Source organism: Lactuca serriola, chromosome 5, assembly GCF_051521515.1.
Source record: "Lactuca serriola cultivar US96UC23 chromosome 5, Lser_US96UC23_V15, whole genome shotgun sequence".
NCBI lineage: Eukaryota > Viridiplantae > Streptophyta > Magnoliopsida > Asterales > Asteraceae > Lactuca > Lactuca serriola.
Window position 1 is genome coordinate 273,370,560 of NC_136412.1, and position 22,874 is coordinate 273,393,433.

General features: G+C 35.8%; 1 protein-coding gene across 1 annotated transcript; it reads right to left on the reverse strand.

The window, feature by feature from the left end:
* Positions 1–2,711: 2,711 nt before the first annotated feature.
* Positions 2,712–3,140, reverse strand: LOC145050504 (uncharacterized). The gene has a single exon (XM_078998743.1). The coding sequence runs from the start codon at positions 3,138–3,140 to the stop codon at positions 2,712–2,714; it is 429 nt and encodes a 142-aa protein (XP_078854869.1).
* Between the last annotated feature and the right edge of the window lie 19,734 nt (positions 3,141–22,874).

Here is a 22,874-nt window from a genome sequence, read left to right on the forward strand (position 1 = left end):
CATTGTTACACCAAGCAGTTATTTAAATTGAAGGAGAATAAAAATATTATTGGAGGAGAACAAGCAGTTATTTAAATTGAAGGAGAATAAAAATATTATTGGAGCTCTTAAGATTTAAAAATCATATTAGTCAGCATAGCGCCAGATATTACAACCAAGTATAAACAGTTTAAAGCGTTGTATTTCTCCTACTAAAATTTCGTACGTTCGAGATAAGGTTTCGACAAGATAATAAGTTGGCAAACAGTGTTAAGGTTGGAGTCACGACAATAGTTAGTCTTCACTAACTATCCAAGTGAGTGCATAGTTACTTTCATCTTACACATAAATATGAAGTATTTTATATAAATTACGTGTTGTTGGTGCATATTATCTGTATACTTTCTATCTATGCTGGATGAACGATTTTATACATGTTTAAATGATTTAAACTGTATATGTATTTTATATCTACAAAATGTGTTAGGTAAAACATGAGTAGATGTAATAGTTGTTGTGTGACAAAATAAAATAATGAGAGGCCTCGTTACAGATGTTATTGATGATCCAGTCATCTAGCGGAGTATAGATGATGACCACGGACTATTCTAGACAGTCCAGTGGAACGCTAGCAGGCTCACAACCTGTAGGTGTTTGTTTGAACTGTGTGTCTATTTGAACTGTGTGCTCACCAGGTGTACTCCGTCCCCCACATGGTTGCCTTAAGGACATTTATTGCTGAGGAATCCCCTTAGCAGTAGTGTCCATCCCGATGATGATCCTTAGACTAGGTCCTTGTGATTGGTGTTTTAGGGACGTAAAATGAGGATAACGGGAACGGGTAATTGGGTTATTGTTGGTTGATGAAATTAAATAACTTATTTATTGTGGGTTGAAAACCCTATGTGCTCACCAGGCTCCCAAGCCTGACCCACTCAGTTTCTTGTATTACAGGTAGTGGCGTATGAGCATAGATGTTTGGATGAGAGATAAGGGATTATAGGCCTGTAAATACGAAATAATGTAGTAAGGATTATGTTGTACTGTTTATGCTTTTGATCTGTATCGAACATGACATCCCGAGTCTTTTAATGAAATACATTTCTACGGAAATGCTTTGATAATTTTTTATCATATTTTGTTTTGGGAACAAATTCCGCAACTCTTTTATTTAAAATGTTACTCTGACTTTTAAACAAAACATAAACAAATCGGTCTTTTTTGGCCTTGAAAATGGGGATGTCACAAAGATGTCTATGCTTACGTTCTAGCACCCCATTTTGTTGTGGAGTGTGTCGACACGAAGTTTCCAAGACTATACCTTCTTGTGCATAAAACCCGTGCATTTTGTTTGAAACGAATCCCCCCCCCCCCCCTCCCCCCCAGTTGTCGCATATTATTCACTTGATTTGCTGACCAAATTGTGTTTTGACCATTTTGTGGAACTCTATTAAACATGTTCTTTCTTCATGTTTATGATTAATAAGGAATGTCCACACGGCTCGGCTAAAATCATCTACGATTGTTAAAAAATAGTTTGGTTTAGACAAGGAAGGAATCCGATACTTTCCTTAAATATCACAATGGATTAAATAAAAACATGCTATTGTTTTTATAGTACTAATGGGAAATGGAAGTCTAGTATGCTTTGCCTTAAAACAAGCATCACACACTTAAGCTTGATTGTTCATAGAAACATTTTTAATAAAATCTAAATGAGATAGTTTCTAGTTTGACGGATGGTCCAATCTTTTATGCCAAACCTCAAATGATGCCATTAAAGCCTTTCTTTCCTTCTCTACTGCCCCCATTCGGTAAAGCCCTCTTGTGCAATTACCGGTTCCAATCAAGTCCCTCATGACCAACTACGTATAAAACTCCTTTTATTTTAACTTCTCCCAGCAAGGTATGTTCACCCTTACCGAAAACTGGTACCGTCTCCCCATTTCGTATAATGACAGGGGCTTCTTTTGACTTTGTGACTTTGTTTTCAAGAAAGTCACTTCTATGTGTTATGTGTTCAGTTGCTCCTAAGTCAACGAGCCAACCATTATGAGATTCGATTATACCTACCATATTCACGGTTAGAGACGCCTCGATGCTCGTTACCTTCGCTTCTTCCCTGAAATGCTTCACAAATAATTGATATATTTCATCAGATAAACCTAGAATAGGACTAGATACAGTCTCTACACATGTCGCCTTTGGCTTCGATTTTTCTTTCTTTTCCTTCCCGACCACCAATCGGGGTAACCGATTCTTTTAAAACAACCATCTTTGCTATGTCCATCTCTCCCACAAAATGTATATTTTTCAAGTTTTTCATTGATAGGAGGTTTTGATCCCTTTGGTGTTGATCTATTTGCTCCTTGGGTTTGTTGTCTCGTTTTTTGCCCCATGTAGTTAACTTGGAAAGTTGTAGCGTCTGCACCAGGTCTTTTAGAAGCTCCGATTATCGCCCTTTTCTGCTCGTCTTCGGCCACCAAATGATAGGTAGCCCCAAACGTAGGTATGGGTTTCATGGCTAGGATCTGAGCTCTAATGACTGAGAATTCTTCATCGAATCCCATTAGAAATTCATAAAGCCGCTCTTTTTATCTCAGTTCATTTAAGCCTCTGCCTATCCCGCAACCACATCCTTCACATGTACACCGTGGGGTAGGTAGGACCAACTGTAGTTCATCCCAAACATCTCTTAATTTCATGCAATGTGCAGAAACGGATGTCGCGTTCTACCTTGTGGCGTTGAGTGATTGCTTTAACTCGTATGCGCGAGGAGCACATTCCTTTTCAAATCGTTCTTCTAAATCTGTCCAGATCTCAGCTGAGATATTTGCAAACCTTACGTTAGTCCGTATGTCCCTTTCCATGGTTGTTGTTAACCAACCTTTGATCATAACATCAGCCCTCATCCACGTCATGTACGTTCCTGAGGTCTTTTCCGGTTTCTTGATCAACCCATCTACGAGTCCCATCTTGTTCTTCGCTAGCAGAAAATTCATCATCTCCTGCTTCCAATCATTGAAGTTGTTGTCGTTTAACATGTCGTTCACTTGCATTTGCTTATGATATTCAGACGCATAGATGTAAAACGGTGAATTGACATCGATCGTCTCTTCACCGTTTTTGCTTCTGCTGACTTCTTTCTTTTCTCCTATCATGAATGCTGCTGAATTTGATTTATGGGTCTTGGTGAATCGTCAGCTCTGATACCATGAGAAAATTGGTATAGAAGCTTCTTATTATATTTCTCTCATTCTTGGATAACGTGCATAGTACAAAGCTTTTATACAGGGGAAAAAGATAACAATGAGCTAACTTTAAGCTATTTCTACTCATAAGATAGATATGACAATTAATTGAAAACATAAATAATGACTACCAGTTGGATAATCGGTTCCTTTATTTTGAAACTATATATTATAAAACATGAATTAACTCAAAGTATATTTAGGATTATTTGTAATTTGCTATAAAAATTAAAAGAAGTTGGACAAAAAGTATTTCAAAACTACTTACCGAAACATGTTCTACAAAAATTATATGTTATAACAAAAAAAAAAACATTTCGGCCTATTATTCGATATGCCCTACCCATCTATTCTCATCATGTCACCCATGTAAAGAATCCTATTTGTAGATGGTTTAGTTGAGATGTCAATTGGGATATCTAACAAAATCTTTAGGAGAACTTACAATGACAAAAAAGGTGTTGTGATGAAGGCTCCCACAAGGCTTTAAATTTTAATGGCATTGCCCCTATTAAATTTCTTTGGTTTTGTTATTTTCTACTTTTAAAGGTAGAGATGGGTAATGTGGGTCCATTTTGGAAAGCCAAATCCATTCACATTGCATATGTCAAGATTTTGGTGATGCCCTTTTCTATGTTTTTCATTTGGGAGTAACTTTGACTTATTTATGTTTTATGGGTTTGTTTATTATATTATTTATATGTTTTTTTAATAAGTTATGTAGGTAAAATTAAATATCTATTAAAATTTGATATTGACCAAATTGGTTGATAAGTTTAAAATTTTTATCAAAGTATTACTACAGTAAGAATATAATAGCTAATCTTCAAAGTAAGGACGTTATTTACTAAATAAACCCAATCCGTTTCAACTTGAATCCTTACACATATTTTGTAACATATAGTTTTTCAATACCTATTATTATTTTTGTCCAATAAAATATAATAATTTCAATTTTTAAATTACTTTTGGCTGTTCCAAGGTAAACATAAAGTTTTAAATCTAATAAGTTATTGATTTCTATTTATTTTATTTATCAGTTAATAATCATTACATAAAATTGATAACTTATAAATCATATGTTTCATTTCATTTGTTTTCTTCGAAGTCTATTTTGATCGGTTAATTAATTAAGTACTATTATTAAAATAGGTGTTTATTAAAGTGTTGTTTTGTTATGTTTTGTTACTCTCAAATCTCAAACAAGTTGGTTTTTCGAATATTTCGTTTAATTTGATTCATGAAGACAATGTCTGAAAATACCAACTTACAGTGATATTTGAAGATCATGGAAAATCTTGATTAATATTTCGTTAACGGGTGAATGATTTGTGGGGTGGTTATGAAGGCGAGAGGTGAGAGGTCAGGCCGAAATATCACAATTGATGGAGATGCAATATTACAGGCGAATGTTACCAAATGTAAATTTTTTTTTGAACGGATAGCTAGAATTAACAAAACGAAACAAAACTAGCAAGGGGCTAGGAGGTACAAAAGTTAGGATAGGAAAGGATAGAGTACACCAAAAACAAAAGAAACAACCAAAACTATAGCCTACAATAGCATTCTAAAATCAGATCACAACTCTATTCAAATCATCTTAGATTATGCCCTTTCCGTTTCTTTGCATTGATCCAAAGAAGAGATAACGATTGTACCTCGTAAACCAGCGCCGTATGTGGGTTTGGATTTGAATTTGGAGAATGGGCTTTAAGGTTCGTGTATCTCCAAATCACCAAAATACATACCAACATTATAGTTTCGTGAATCTTTGACAGCCTATGATGACCCCCGAACCTTGCTTTGCAGTCTAACAGATCGCGAAACGAATTTAGAGGATAATCTAACAAACGTTACCATCTACAGATCTACTGCCAGACTTCATGTGATACTGGGCAATCCACAAACACATGCTCCAAATGTAAATGATTCAACTAAATGGAACAAGTTTAAGGGCCCTGCGCAAAGTCAAAAAAATAGGCCCCTAAATCAAATGGGTATAACGGTATTAGACTAATGATAATATGTAATGCTTTAATGGGTTGCTATTGAACAAATGGGTCTATGTAATAATGGCTACATCGAATAATTTGTGGGATAAGACAGGAATACTTTAAGTGGCCGGAAAAGAAAACTAATAAAAACACGTTTTTGCACCCACCATGTTTCGAATGTGGGATATAGACATATAGTGTTAGAGTGTCCATCGCTTTAACAACATGCTTTACTAGCTTTTTGTTGTTCTATTCTTAAACTTATTATATATATAGAGTATGATATAGCATGTTAAAAAAAATTCGGTCCCCTAGAGGACAAAGGGTGTGGTGCTCGGGGCCGACCATGGTTAACATTTTTGTTTGGCACTTGCTTTTGAATCGACTACCAACTATATATAATCTTGACATTAGGAGAGCAGATGTAATTTCTATTCTTTATCCGATATTTAGACTAGAAAATGAAGAGCTTGAGCACTTGTTACTCAAATGTGAAGTGATTAATAACGTTTGGGTCGGTTGATAGATGAGTGAATATAGATATATGCCAGTTTTCATAAATGTTCTTGATGTTTTCATTTGTATGGAGGCCTTGAGGATTTCGAAATCCAAAAAATGGCAATAGAGGCAATTGTTTTTTCCATTTGGTGGATGCGTCGGCAATATCGAAATGATACAACATTCGGAACAAAAAGATTAAGAATAATATGATAGTTAAGCTTCTTGTTTTCTTTAACGATATGAATCTTATAAAAAGCACTAGCAAGGAGCTTGAGAAAAATTAAAATTACATCAACGTGTTTAAAATATGAGTTTAAAGCCATAAGTTCGGATCAATGTGGAGCATATGTTTCCTATAAACCACCCAACAAAAAAAGCAATTATATCATCAGCAAACATATAATTTTTTTTCTTCTACAACTATTAAAAATACACTTATTATGGAAGTTCCATAATTACATCATACCGGGAGGTTACAATTCATGTTTTTATACTTCAATATACAAGTTATCGAAACAATCGCATCCAAAACCAATTTACGGGCCACCAACAAATGAGAAGAAACAACCATATGAGCCAAATTGAACACCTAAGATAAAAGCGAGAAATCTACGTTGCACCATTACACCAGTTATACTCATCTATAACTGTTTGACAATACTCATATGTACCACTTATATTCGTCTATAACTACTCGAGAGACTCAGATGTAGTAGTTATATTCGGCTATAACTGCTCGACAACATATTCAAATGTATCAGTTATATTCAGTTATAACTATTTTAAAAAACTCATATACATCAATTATTTTCAATTATAACTATTCAACAAGACTTAGATACATTGGTTATATGCAACTATAATTGTTCAGCAAGACTCTAATGCATCAGGTATAGTCGACTATAACTGTTCAGTATGTAACCCATGTTTTCTTTATAACAGGTGTTATGATGAGAAAGTGTTGGAATATACAAATGTTCAATGCAGCTAGTAGAATTAGTCTGCCAAAAGTAGATTGCTATTATTGAAATACACGTCACAATTATATAAGGGGCGCAACATGAGAGAAGTCAAAGTCAAGAAATTCAATAAAATTCAAAGGGTCGCGACTCGACCATGACGGTGACGCGACACGTCGACTGGTATGAGTCGCCGGATACATGAAACATGTGGTGACGGATGAAAGCATGTGGCAAAATTTGGGAGTTGGTATGGTCGTAACGCAATCACATTGGTATAATGTGGCTTTGTGATTAGTTAGTGGCCACATTTCTCAGATGCAATACATGTGATGAGACCCAACAAGGACACATGATCGCGACGTGACCAGTGGAAGTACACGACACGAACCTTGTCATGCCAGAAAATATATATATGGTGTGTGGCCATTTGGTTGAGCTTTTGGGAACAAATAAAAAACTCGTAAATAAGGTGACAAAAATTGGAGTCGCTAGAGAGATGAACATTAGAGATATTATGGGGGTATAAACCACCGAGCGGGTTGAGGTATCCTTTCCTTTTGTTATTACATAAGAATGTTTACGTGGTATTTTGTAGAGAGTTATTAGACCCCGAGTACATTATAGGAGTCGTAATATGGTGCTATTAAGAACTCAATGATAAGTTTAATTAATGAATTTAATTTTGAAATTCTTAATCTAGTCGGTAAGGGTTATGAACCCTAATTTACCGAGATGGTTGATTGGGCTAACAACTTACATGGTTAAGTCGTCTAGCAATTATATTTGGGCGTTTAGCTAATTTGGTAACAAAATATCACTAAGATTAGTTAGTGGTTATGTAATTGATCATTCTGGTTGATGTGACCATCAATTTAGACAAGTTCTAATAAACTTGATATATTGTCTGGATAGGTTTGGATAAGTGATGAACTGGAAGCAACACAGTACTTGAAACTAGAATCATAGTTAGTCTTCAATATTTGACTAGGTTAGTAACCACACTTATCTTCTAGATATATGTTATCTAGATGTATGTTTATTATGGTGTTGCGTTAGTTGCATGATAAGTACAATATTGTGATCATTGTAAAATGATATGTTTGGACTTAAAGCCTATAAGGTTGTGTGTAGTTAAAAGTTGTGGTGAACTGATACGGTTGATACGGTTGAATGTTATAACAAGTTATAGTTATGTGAAATAATGAGCTAGTTAAGACGCACTTTAGATAAGCTATGTTATATAGATGAAAGAATTAGTCTGGTTATATCAGCTATAAATAGTGTAATGTTAGTATAATCATTAATGGCTACAAGTGTGACAACTAGTAATAAGACCTAATGTCATTTATTCTACACTATTAATACAAATAAAGTTTTATACTTAGAAATGAATAAGGAATAACACTCAAGTCTTCGATGGATGTATATCATTGATAGACAAACACTATTCACTATACATAAGTAATGATTTAATACATTGAAACAAATTTATGTATTAAGTATTTTTATGTACAAATGACACTCTAAATAGATAAAACATGAAAATACAATTACATGGATATAAACAACGTCAAAAACGGATATCGTACATTAAAGTTATGACCACTTTAAGAAAACAAATCATTAATATAACTGATTTGTGTGTGAACAAACAAGTCATTAAGATAACTGATTTGTTTGTAAACAAACTCGGAGTATTTTTACCACGAAGTTATAGTCATGTTACGAAATCAGTCGAAGCATGAAAAATACAAAAATAATTGAATAATAACTTCAAACATGTCTTTAATATAGTTTTGTCTTTCGTTAGAAAATTTTGATCACATATTTAGAATCATTACATTTGGGACATCTGATACTCAAAAAATTGGAATGTAGTCATTTTTTGTCGGGATTCAACACACGGATCGAGGTCGTGGCATGTGTTGCAACCGCGATGGAGCAACTTGGCACCATGGGCTTTTGAAACTTGTTGTAGTGACCCAAAAACCATTATGTTAGGGATGTTAGTTTTTTGTTACACGAATATTAATTTTTGTAACATCACTTCGGTTCTAAGAGAAAAGAATCAAAGAAATTTAATAAAAGGGTGTTAATTAATAGCTAAAAGAATTTTTGTAACATCACTTCGGTTCTAAGAGAAAAGAATCAAAGAAATTTAATAAAAGGGTGTTAATTAATAGCTAAAAGAATTAATCGATCTTTAAAAACATCAACATAAAAATACCACACTCCCCAAACAAACCTTCTTGTTGCGGCACGTCAATAATGTATATAGGTGTAATAAACACTTTCTGAGTGGGTAACCCTCCAAAGCTCCAAAAATTTAATCTCGCCTAAAATCTTGTACAATAGCTCTTCAAACTGTACAAAGTCAATCAATATGATTGTTTCAAAAACTCGGTAACTTTTGTATATATTGTTAGTCATGGTGTCCGACCATAACACTCCTAGTACCCAATGTGACAGATTCAGGCATATAGGAAAATATATTTGTTTAAAAATAAAAAAACAATTAGCATAATATGTATTTTAATTAAGTCGAAGGAAAGTATGATTATTATAAAATGCATTTTAATGAAATATGTTACTCGCTTGATCAACTTCAAGCCAATATTTACCCCGTCCAAAGGATCGAACTGATGTACCACTACATGTGACGCCCACTCATACAACCCAAATGCACCAAAAAGATGAACAAGACATAATTGTCCACTGACCATTAATCGACCTCCTCACGTGTAAAAGCCTTCACCAAATATCTATGTGCTAAAATTATATTTAAATGTAAGACAACAAACTTATAAATTATTGTAATTTTAAAATTAAACAATATTCTTACCATTTCATCTAAATATTTGTTGTCTTTCTTATAAAATAACAGATCTTCCCAAGCTAACACATAACATAACGGGTCTCACCCAACAAACATATAAATAAGTCTCGCCCAACAAACATATAAACGAGCCTCGACCAACATGACATATAAATTAGCCTTGCCTATGGGTCTCATGCAATAAAAATCATATCAGGCCTCGCCCAACATACATACAAACAACCATGTGTAACTCTCTTTTTCACATATAGAAGTTAATAAATATAAGCCTTTGTTTATATAAAAATGAAAGTGAAAATATATTGCTTTTTAGCTAAAGTATTCAACATGAAAGTTATAGTAAACGTCGATACAGACGTGTGGATATAAAGAATGTTGAAAATAGAGTTCGTATGAAGAAGTTATGATTTTATGAAATTTGGTGAATTTACAAAAAAACACCGCAATGAGGTCCCCTATGTGGCGTTGCACGGTGCATTTAGTGCACTAACTTCTACAATATAACATTGCATGCAAGCGTGAAAGGATCAGTGGGATCCATGGTCGCGGCATGACCCTCTATAAGGCACTACATGGCAAAATTCCCTTATAAAAGGTTGTTCATCCTTCCTCATTTTATTGACCCATTCTCTGTCAAAGAGTTTCTCTCTCTCTCTCTCACTCACTCTTTCTATCTCTCTCTCTCTCTCTCTCTCCCTCCCTCCCTCCCTCGAGCATTTTGGTCCCTTGAGTTGTTTGCAAACCAACCTACCCAGTTTCTTCGAGAATGTTCAAGTGAGTTTTCTCACTATACTATATCTTATAATATGTATCCTCTGTATGTTAGGATGTTGTTATGATGTAGAGTGTTGTTAGGCAAGTAGACTAGTTTAGTCGGTTGCATGTTGTGTTGAACTGTTTGTTTGTTTGTCTGTTATATATGTCGACATATCATGTTGTGAGTTTAGAGTGGTCCAAAATTGTGCTGAAGGCCAAGATATTTGGGTTGACCAACTTTATGTTGAATGCCAAAGGGGTGGACCAGCTTTATGTCAAAGGCCAAAGAGGTAGACTAGTTTTATGCTAAAGGCCAAAGAGGCAGACCGGCTTTGTGTTGAAGGCTATTTTTTGTGTGCGTTGTATGTATATTATGATATGTGGTACTTTTGGGAATTCACTAAGCCTTGGCTTACAGTTCCATTCAGGTTGCTCCTCTGATTGTGGGAAGGCTCCAACATGACTGTACTCACATCAAATAAATAATTATGTTTTAAACTTTTTGTAACACCATGTTCTGAATCGTTTCCTAATTCGGAGTTGTGGCTCGAAGATCGGTTATCATCAGGCTTAGGGCCTTTGGGGGAAGAGAGATTTAGACCCATTTGGGTGTGGTTAATGTAAAATAGATGATTCGGGAGTTCGGTTTGTGTTTCGAAGCCAAGGGGTATATCGATAAAGTGTTAGTACGAGATTTTATGGAAATTGGGTTTTAGTTCGGGAAGTTTTAAGACAAGTATGCGTTGATAAAAGCGTATAGTTTCTCGTTGCCTTTCCGTGGATATAAGGATAGTCAGAAAACGGACTTATAACGAAGAAGTTATGGCCTTCGGAAGATGGTATAGTTTAAAGCTAGCCCTAGTACGCGGAGCATACATAGGGAGTACGCGGGGAGTACTAGAGAAGGATTGCGGCACCTTGGAGGAGTACGCTGAACGTAATAGGAGTATGCAGGGCTTACTCCAGTTTCCATGTAAAACTTATTTTAGGGTCTCAGACCCTATTTAAGCTCCTTATGTCATCACCTAACCCTAATATCTTCAGCCTCCATCCCCTTTAAACCCTAGATTCGAAACCTAAGTGCATTTGGTGATTTTTGATCTTGAAAAGTGATTTGTAGGTGTTTTGTGGTGAAGAAGAAGAAGAAGAGGAGGAATACTTGGAGGAGTGGATTGAGCTTGTAGATCCAAGAGTATCTTCTCATTTGCAAGCTTTCTAAGTTAAAAAGCTTATAACTTAATGATCATCTAGGTTGGATCTACTTTATGGTGTTCCTTTGGCATTTTTGAGTCCTTTGATGTAAAGGTGAGCTTTTAATCTACTCCAGAAACAGTGGATGTTAGATCTAACCTCGAATAAGGTCCCTTGTTCAAAAAAAATGGAAACTTTATGGAAGATATTGGTCCATGCAAGTATTAAGACCCTTATTAAGCTCCTTTATGAGTGTTGAGTCCCATTAAGGCATGTATGAGAGTAAAGTTGGCAACTTTATTGGTTAAGACCTTGCCTAGGAATCAGATCTATGTTTTAGACATAATGACTTAACCCATTAAGAGCCTAATGTTGTTTTATGGACTCTACCAAGTACGTTGGGCGTACATGGGACGCTCAGTGTAATGTTGGATTTATGCATCAACCGGTTGTACATCATGCTTCAAGGCTGAGTACGTGGGGCGTACGTCACGAGTACGAAGGGCGTACTCCCCAGCTCAACTATTTTGATCGTTTTTGATTTTGGGCCTTGTTGGGCCATTAGGATTCTAATTTTTGGCCATGCTTAGGCTGTGGGCTTTCTTGGTATTGGTCCTATGAGAGTTTTTAGGCCCAATTAGGAAGTTGGGTCATATTGGGCTTTGGGTTGCCATTTTGGGCTTTTTGTGCAATTGGGTTGGGCCTTGGTTTTGACCTAAGTAAGAAAAGGGAAAAATGTATTTTACCCTTTAGGAAGTTGGTTTATGGAGTGGGCCTTTGATTTTGGGTTTCGGGATAATTATTGATTAAGATTTGTATTTGTTGTTAGTTGGCGCGAGGTTATCTGGTTCAGTGACCCGAGCAATCATTTGATTATCAATGGACTGAGGTGAGTTTCCTCACTGTGTTTTGTAGGTCGAAGGCACCAATGTCCGTACCATGCTTTATTATGTTAGGATGTTAGATGTTTGTATGACTCTTGCATGTGTTATGTGTGATATGCTTATCGAGCAAGGCCTAATGTCGGGTGGGGCCCGATAACTGTATTGTTTGTTATTATCTTTGTGATTATCTCATGTGTTAATATGTTTATATGTTATATGTATACGGGGCATGGCTCGATGCCAGGAGGGGCCTGATGACTGGCAGATTTGTATATCGAGCGGGACTCGATGTCGGGCGGGGCCCGATGCCAAGCGAGGCTCGATGAAGGGTTGGGGCCCAATATGTGTTTGTTATGTATGGTATATAGTATTTTGGGGAACTCACTAAGCTTTGTACTTATGGTTTTTATGGTTATGGTTTCGGGTACTTCCGTTTCAAAAGGGAAAGGCCCGGCTTGATCGAAGCTCATCCACCCATGTTTCTGTATTATGATGATTTTGGGATTGTACTCTGATAACTGTTTTCTTATAAAGTACATTTGAATATTTAGAAAAAGGATAATGAATGTTGACTTAACGATAATTAATGTTTTGGTTGAATTAAAATTGAAACTTATACCTCATAATTTTCGGGAAATTACAAGTTGGTATCAGAGCCTTGGTTTGAGGGATTCAGGCACACTCTTGGGTATGTCTGAACTTAAACTGAGGAATTGATAATCTTTTGAAAAAATGAGTTTCTAAAAGGATTTTGATAAAAAAAAAAGAATAAACTTCTGAAAGGATTTTACAAAGGCAAAGGGGGTGTGATGCACACATCACACCCCCTTTGCCTTTGTAAAATCCTTTTAGAAGTAAGTGATTCCCAAAATACCCATACATGATGATGTGCTATATGATATGAGTGTTTGCATGCTAGGATAAGGCTAGGGATACTTTTAGGAATTTCTTGATAGATTGTCCTGATGTGTGATGCCTTGTAGCCTAGGATGCACTGGATCCTATGCTAGATTGGGAATATCTATTGGTATTAGTAATTTCTAAGTGTATGATTTAAAAATTGCATATGATTAGGATCATATAGACCTAGAATGATTGATTTGACCTTATTACTTGTTCCTCGTTTGGTTGTGGTCCTAGGGTAGATTCTTATATTCGACAATCTATTTGATCATGTATTGTGTATAATTTGTATGCATAAGGCAACCGACTGTGAGAGTGGAGGTTCCTAGCATGAGTTTTACTATGTGAGTTTGAATGTTCTTTGGTGATTCTATGGATTGGAGTGCTACTGCATGAATGTTGCTTGATTTGTGCTTTGTGGAACTATTAAGTGATGTGAGTTAGCTATTAAGTGAATATGTTAAGTCACATGTGAAAAAGATTGAATAATCTTAGATTGATGGATTCGTCCCTATTGCGCAACTCTCGTTTGAGTCTAACCGTTGTAGGTATAATCCTTTTACTCGAAGGATTATCTAAGCTTTTTTGCATGTGATTGTACTCATGACGTAGTTAACTGACGTTATGGGGAGTTCTTCATCAACTGATGGCAGGGTGAGGTCGGAAACCTAGGAAAGCCTAGGAAGTGATTCAGTACATTTAGTTGCACTGTTTGGCAAGCATTTGGAGTATCAATTTAGAAGGTGACCTAGAGGATTCGGGATGATTCTTGAGGAAAGTATAGATACGTGTGGAATATAGTATTGGGCCCGTACTACTAAAAGCACATGATCCATACTCGAATAAGGGAGAGTCTTGGAGAATCTAGGAAGCCTGTGGGATGAGGATTCTTGTATATGTTCTGATCATTTTCATGGTTGTTTTTCATAATGGTGATGAGCACTCAGGAAGGAGGTTCAAGTTCGGGTTTAAGCTCAAGTGCAGGTACTGAGCCAATCAATGAGCGGATGCGGGAGTTCGTCTTGTCGGAGATTACCCACGGTATTTTGGAGCGGACTCCTATGATCTTTGGTTCGGTCAAGGACAGGATTTTGGATCTCTTGGATGGTCATCTCGGGGATTTTCAGACCGAGATTGTAGCAGGACAGTTGGGGGCCCCTCATGAGCTCAAGGCTTGTGGAGCTCTAGAATCCTGCAAGAAGGAGGATCCTACTGGTAGCTCATGTCGTGAGTGATTGGAGGTGGGTTATTCATCATGCCTTACGGGAGATCGATCCCATGATTGTATTGTCACTGAGGTTTCGCGATCTTTATTCGAGGAGTTCCCGACATCATTGGTCGTGTCACTAATAGATTGGTCGTCATGTTCGAGGGTCAGATCTTGGTTGTTCAGGTGGTTGATGGGGCGGTCGAGGTGACTCGTGAGCAGGAGACTGGTTTGGAGAGGCGACTGGGGAAGAGGAAGCGGAATCATGTTCCGACTCGGCTAACAACATCTGAACAGGTAAATGTTGTGATGTCTAGCGTTAGAGGCCCAAGGGACCACAATGTTTATGTGAATGGTGAAGGAGCACATGAGCGTGTGTGTGACAAGTCTAAATGTGGCAGGTGCGGATAGAAGGTCCACCTCCGCCAAGAATGCGCCATGCAGGTAGAATTGTGTCATCATTGTCATCAGCCTGACCATATCAGGGAGATTTTCCCATGCTTACTGGTTGGGGCAGATCGGGTTCCATCGTAGGTACTTCGGTAGGAAGGGGAGGCCAGGATTTCACCAGATGCTATTACGGGTATGTTATCTTTTGCTTTCTTCTTGAATATTATCAGTATTTATATTGCTATGGAATCTTGTTAGGGTATGGGTAAGCATTATCTTTGGTTTAGTTCTCTTTTATTGCCTAGGTTATATCATAAAGAATTGTTATATGTCATTTTGCATGCCAAGAGTCATTAGTGGGTCGTATCTTGCTGAGTGGAATTCAATTTTTCCGGTTGTTGTTCCGGCTCTTTGATGGGGTCAATTCAGGGGTATCGTTTGGAAGGTCTATGGCCGGATCAATTGGTTAGTTCATCAATGAAGTCAAAGTTCGGATGTGATAGCATTTGTTCAGGTAGGATCTGTAGTCGTCTATGGCAGGACCTTTGGGTCCAATCTCTATCGTTGCTAGGGAAGGAGCGGTAGCAGGAAGATGAAGGTGGAAACCGAAAGAGTTTGTTTGGTCATGTAACATCCCAAAAATTTTAAGCCAAATTTAAACTTTTTCAACCATAAAACCAAATAGTGTTTTACAAAAATGTTTTCAAAATATTATTCTTCTTAGTGTCCTAGAAATATGATCATACGGATTAGGAGCGGTACGGTCAAGCCTTTGCCTTGCCACGATCTCCGGAAGTACCTGAAACAATAAACTGAAACTGTAAGCCCGAGGGTTTAGTGAGCTACCCCCAAAATACCAATACCACACTGATAATACCATATCAAATAATAGATAATCAACAACATGCATGCTGGGCCTTCGGCCTGACTAGACCGCCCGACAGGGCCTATAGTCTATCTGGATGTATCCCGAGCCTTCGGTATAACTGGACCGCCATTCGGGCCTACAGTCTACCCAGACCGCTCGCAGGGTATGTTGGCCTTACACACAAAGCAGGACCGCCTCAATCCAAACATCAAGCAAATAACCATGTGCACAAGACTAACATATAATAGCATATACAGATATCAAATATAACTATCTCACAGATCATCAATCATTGCAATCTCTCATAACAAAAGCACCGACCTAACCAGTTCACTAACATGCCAATCCTAACGGATCATAAGAGCATAACAACATACTATCTATCCTGATACCGATTTAACATATCATACCACATGCATCATATTATAACCAAGATAACAACTAAAAGGGTCGGCCTTGGTGCCTTTGACCCTATTGATATAGTGAGGATAACTCACCTTGCTAGTAGCTTGGAATGATACTACCCACACCTCCAGATATAGCTCCAACCACCTCGCCTGTACCCATAAGTAACCCACTCAATAATCACTCAAATTACCAAAATGCCCTTAGGAGGTACAAGACATCCCACAGTCAAATCAAGTCACTGGTCAATGGTCAACATGTTGGATTAGTGTCTAAGTCCATAACTATTTTGGTATGTACTTGACCCGATGGTGCATGGTCCTTTTGGGTTGCCTTCACCAAACCAACTTGATTGGAGAAATAACTAGAGAGAGAGGTTATTATGATTTATTAATATGTTATAAGAATAATATATTAAAGTAGAAATCATATTTGTTTAATTAATATTGGTCAATAATTAATTAAGAATTAATTTTGTGATCAAGTGTAATTAATTAAACTAGAGGGGCTGAATTGTAATTATGTGATAGTTACAAAATAAGGTAAGGATTATCTTATTAATAGGTTGGACGAATTTAAGGTGATAAGGCCTTAGAATTCGACTAGGATAAGGGTTTTCAAGGCTTATCTTATGGTTACTTGGTGGGAAAGCAACTAGATAAGGATAAGGACTACAACCCTAATCTTTACACCTATATAAAGACCCTCAAGGCTCATGAATTCGTCCATGCCTTCCCAAGAGGTCCTAGAGATGAATTCTTATAACTCTCCTCTCTCTTTATACCTTCTCCATTTGCTCTTGGTGTTTGTAAGCCATTAGAGGAGTGACACTTGTGACTCTAAGCCTTCCAAAGTCAATTCAAGGAGGAATTGGGATTGTTATTGCTACATAACAATCAAGGTAATATCCTAAACCTAATTATATGTTAATATCGATTTCCATATGTTAGAATTAGGGTTTATAGTCTTGGATTCAAAGCATGTACAATAGAGAAACCTAGATCCAAGCATTAGGGTTTGTATGAGCACATAGGATGTCTTAGGACCAAAACCCATCAGTGGTATCAGAGCCTAGATTGGTTTCTATTGTATTGATGCTTGATATGTATGAAAAATTCAATTGTATGAACTTGACATATTAGGGTTTATTGCCAATAAACCCTAGGAGGCTAAAGTTTTTTTCGAGATTAGGGTTTGCAAACCCTAATTTGCAAGAGTTTGAATAAGATCTTCAAATCCTTTCCTTAAACCCTTAAATTTCGAAATCTAGGGTTTGTTTTAATCCCTTGATTTTCGAAATTAGCCTCCTCCCCAAGATAAGATCCTAAATTTTAGGGATTTGGATTATCCCATATCTTGTAATTATCCTCTAATTGTTAAATATGGTAATTATAGATTTTGCATTATCCTATCCTTATTTTCGAAATCTATAGAGATAATTAAGGGATTAGGATATCTTAAATGTATAAATGGTAATTATCCTCATGATTTAGATAATCCCTTATGATTTAATAATTAAATTAATAGTCTAATTCAAGATAATTATTAAATCAAGAGTTTTAATATTTAATTTTTTTTAATTTAAATGTCATAAATTCGAAATTTTTTTAAGAAAGAATAAAACTAAATTGTTTTGAAAAGTTTCAAAACTTGCCCTCAAGTTTTGGAATTTAAATTTTGATTAATTGTTTAATTTTGATGTATATTTAAATTCTAAACCCTAATGTTTTGAAATGTTTCAAAACTTGCCCTCAAGTTTTGGAATTTAAAAGTTGATTAAAAGTTTAATTAGGAATGTTAAATTCTAAAACCTTATTATAGTTTTGAAAAAGTTCAAATCACACCCTTATGGTTTTATTAATTAATTAAGGTGTATAATTAAAAGAGGTTTAATAAATCCATAAAGTTTTTGGTTTAAAATTTAATTGAATTAAAAGTATAATTGTTAAATTTGACCACCTAATATTTTAAAAGTGTAAAATACACCCTATACTATATATAACATTAAAAGTCTAACACTATATATATGTATGAGTAAAAGTCAGTCTTACCGTTAGTAGGCCTCATTCACGAAGCTAGTCTATAAGGGGTGTTTAAGGAAATTGCCTATAAAATGGCAATTGAATGGGTATCCACTCTTACCCACCGCATTCTTGACTAGTGGAGGGTCGTTAGCCGAACGGGTAGGATGGGACAAAACCTTCCATTATAAGTATAATAAATTACTAAAGTAACTAAATGTTTTCATAAAATTCCCAATCTTAGTTACTTAGGCAAAAGTGAATTGATGCAATTCCATGAAATTATACTTTGCACCCTTGCGAAGACGTTAGTGGAGCGTGTGTGGTTTACCGGCACACTAAATGGTTCTAAGCAAAGGTAGCAAAGGGTGACTCAATGTTTGTCATAGTTCGGTGGAGCGTGTGTGGTTTACCGGCACATCGAATAGGTGACTGTAACATGTGAGGGCACTATGTAAGTTTGCATGGTTATTCACACCCGCTTTGTGATCTTCGGCATCCCAGTCACAAACAAGAGGGGCATATCGAGATTTAAACATGCCATTGAAAGTTCAATGAATCTCAAAGGATCTAGGAGTTTTCATAGATTTAAAACTTAAATTTCTTTTTCGAATTTCATGGTGGAAATTAGTGAATCGTCATTCACTTACCTTCAAATATTCTGCAATTAGGGTTACGACATCCCTCTCCCGAGTTGTAGAATATTGTGTTGGGTCCTAGCCTTAGTATCTCATTTGGGTGATTTACTAAGGACTCAATCTATCAACTAACTTGAATTTGTTTTCTCCCGCTTTGTAGATGTCAAAGTTCAACAACTATGGTCTTCCCAAATCCCGTGGGACAAGCTTTCCACATGAAGATGATATTCCACGATTCGATCGAGGAACAAGAAATCATGCTTCACTTCCTCCACCTCCTCCAATTATTCTCCCTAACCCACAAGTTCGAAGGCTTGAAAAGTTCAAGATCACTCAAGCCCTTTTGGCAAGTAAACATAAAGAAGGAAAGTCGGTGTGTGCACACGTCCTAGGGATGAAGTCACACATTGATAGGTTAAGAATGTTGGGATCCGTTGTCTGTGAGGAAATGGTTGTTGATTGGGTTCTTCGGTCACTTCCTAACTCATATAGTGAGTTCGTAAAAGAGTACTATATGATGAACCGCGACGTGACCCTTATAGATCTCACCTATATGCTTATTGCTGATGAATCAGCGATGGTTTAGCGCAATAGAAAAGCAAAGTTGATTGGTGAATCTGCCTTCAAGACCTCTATGGATATAGATAATGGCAACGAAAGACATGCTATAATCGAAAAGTTTGATCATAAGAGAAAGGCAATGTCTGAAGTAGTTCCATGTGCTGTTCCAAAAGAGTCGATTTGCTTTTATTGCCAAGAGAAGGGGCATTGGAGACGAAGCTGTCCTATTTACCTAAGAGATCTAAGAGATGGGAGAGTCGAAACGTATGGCTCTAATATAGGTAAAATCCATTAACCAACTCTTTTAAGCTTCTATTCTAGATTCTTCATACATAATGATATAAGATTACAATTGATGTTTTGTAGGATCGAAGAAAAGAAAGGAAGTTTAAGGGAAGAAGTGAGCAGAATCTAACCATGAAGGAATGGATTTCGATCGCATTTCTCGAAGATTAGATTCTTGAGCTACTACTTAGAGTTAGAATTAGGTATTAGCATAGTTTTTTCAATGAATTGCATTGTAAGGACAAATTTTTCCGCAATAAAATAAATTTTGATTTTATATTATTTATTTATCCTTGCAATGACGTATATGAAAAATTGGTGTTTGAATGGATTTTGTTCTTATTTATGTTATTTATGGAAAGTCGAGAATTTACCAAATAGGGAGAGTTTCTCATCGCCCAAGTTTCAATTGGACAGAAACTTGGAATCATGCAACTTGGATGCATGATGAATGAGAAATTTCATATTTGGAAATTAGACTAATTCATTGACAAAGTGTCAAGTGAAGGACTAGGAGATCGAGCACACAAAGTTGCGTGTTGATCAAGTCAACCATAAGAGTAACAATGATATTCGTCATGATTTACTAAAGGTTTAGTAAATGTGATTATACTTATAAAATCTAAGTGTAATTGTGAATTGATTAAAAAGGTTTAAATCAATAGCAAAACGAATAAGAAGAATCAAGTAGACAGAAAGATAAAAGTTTCTCCATTCTAAGAAGAAAGGAGAGTAGCTTTTATGCTTTATGATAGGTCTTAATGATTGAGAACCATATCTTAATTGATCCTCTAAGTGAGTCTTAGTACAATTGTATGTTTAAGAAGAGGAATCAAGGATTGAAGAAATGGTTAAATCAAGAAGTCTATCATACTTCGTTCCAATAACAAGTCTTAAAATTAAGATTGTGACATTGAGTGAAAAGTATTAAAAAGGTTTGTAACATTCATCGAATGTGGAAAGTTTTGATGTCTTGAATAAGACAAAGACCAACTAGGACCAATTTATGAAGAGTTTTGATAAAAGCTACATTAACTCTTGAATATTTATTTGTCAAGAAATGTTTTGACAAGAGAATCTTATATGTCAAGGAGTCAGTGGGAGTCTTAATGGTCTTGAAAGGTTTCTAGAACAAATCAAATAAACCTTATCAATCATCACTAGCGCACGAGTTGAGGTTTACAACCTATCGTGTTGACATTATTATATTTCTATGCCGTTCCAATCGAATTAATTATGCATGTGAGTTCTATGAGTTCTCATTTCAATGCATAAAAGGCAAGGACCTTGATCAATGGAAAGTACATTGATAAGAAAAGGTGAGCTGCTTAACTACTTGGAAGACATGGTGGGCAGCTGTGCTACCATAAAGGCAAGAAATCAAGATTAAGAAAGTTCGATCCATATGAGTTTGAATTTGTCGTAAACTATGGTTTTGACAAATTCACATGGATAGGAACAAATACACCGTTTAAATCTAAGTGTCATAAGATTTCCTCCTTCATGAAAATGATTGTGAGGAAATGCTTTCACTAAGAAAGATTTTAAGAAGATAGTGATTGTAAAATTGCATTCTCGAATTCAATCATGGTTACGGTATCCCTTTCCATAATTTGAATTGTGAGGTTTGGCAATTAGTCTTAATTGTTTAGACACACATATGAACTATCGAAGGCAAAGGTGTATAAGTTCAAGAAGCCTTGATAAAATATTATCAAAGAACTAAGTATTAGAAACATGAACTTAAGAAATTCAATAAGCATTGTTTTTCTTAAAGTTAAGATGTTTCTGAATACATGTCAAAGCTAGTGGGAGCATAAGTGTTATGTTTATAATAATCATCAAGATAGTGGGAGCATAAAAGTTATAATTGTATGATTATTAAGGCAAGTATTGCAAGGTTAGCAATATTAATTATAGAAAACAAGAGTCATACTTTGCAAAGTTGTAAGAGTTGAGAGGTTGTTTTGCTATAATTAAGGGAGAGAATATTATGCTTCATTTCAAATCTAAAGGTTTAGGTTGAGAAATGTTAATAAATTTAGTCAAGGGTACATAGTGTGTTCTTAAAATTTCGATTATGATTACGGCATTCCTCTTCACAATTCGAATTTTAAGAACATAGCAAATAAAACATTATGTGTCGTGTCCCATACGCTTCGGGTATAGGATCGATTGCAAATGCTTTAATGTTTGACCATTCTAAAATTTTCCAAATGCCTAGCGCATTTAGAGGGAAAAAGGACTAGAATTGGTTTTGACTAAAATAATTAAACAACTATCAAAGGACAATCCAAAGTTTGAAGAGGATTGGTCGCTTGTGAGTAGTTGGAAGCATGATATTGGATGGACCATATCGACATCATTACGAATAGATAAGATTCTATTAAGAATGAGTTGTCATATGGAAAATATGGAAGCATTTCCATATTGGGAATTGAATATTGAAATAACTATGTCTAGATTAGAAACCTTTATGCAAAAGGATGTTCAAAGGAATGTACTTTGAGTGAGAGACATCATATCTAAGGAATTGTCTTGTAACAATGTCTGATAGAGGACTTTGTAATATCATTGGCAATAGTCTTTGTGACTTTGGTGCAGTGAAATCACAAAAGGATCATTGCATAAAATGCTAGAATCTAGCATATTCTACAAGTAGCAAGAATTTGATAGTCTTTCACTTATGAAAAGGATTTGGAGTTGTGAAATGAGAATGATTGGAAATGTGTTCAATGTGATCTATTTCACAAAGTAAGAACCATAGGTAAACATTGTGTGCATGCTAAGAGCATGGGACAAGTGTTGTAATTCAAGTAAAAAGTTGATTATCCGAAACGACAAATAATGAGTAATTGGTATGGTGATAAATAAAAGGAGTTTTATTTATACTCAAAGGTTTGAGGCCATATGGGATTAGTATTATTCTTGTGTTTCACATTTGCATGTTTTGACTTCCAGAATAATTGAGTTTATTAAGAATAATCAAATTATTCGAACGGGCCACAGTCGTTCATATGTTGGAAGTAGATATGAATGAAGACTGTCGTGAATTGGTGTGTGGATTGTCTAAAGAGCATTAGACATAAGCAAATGTTTGCTGCAACGTTCATGAGTGCTTATGAATATGAATTTGAGCATTGGATTAAACCCACGCTCACTTGGATCATTCCATGGATTGTGTCACGAGTGATTGGTGAGACGATAACATCTTATATTCTTGAAACCGAGATGTGTGAGTT

Coding starts and splice junctions, on each gene's coding strand:
- LOC145050504 (XM_078998743.1), bottom strand. CDS start 3,140: ATGATAGGAGAAAAGAAAGAAGTCAGCAGAAGCAAAAACGGTGAAGAG.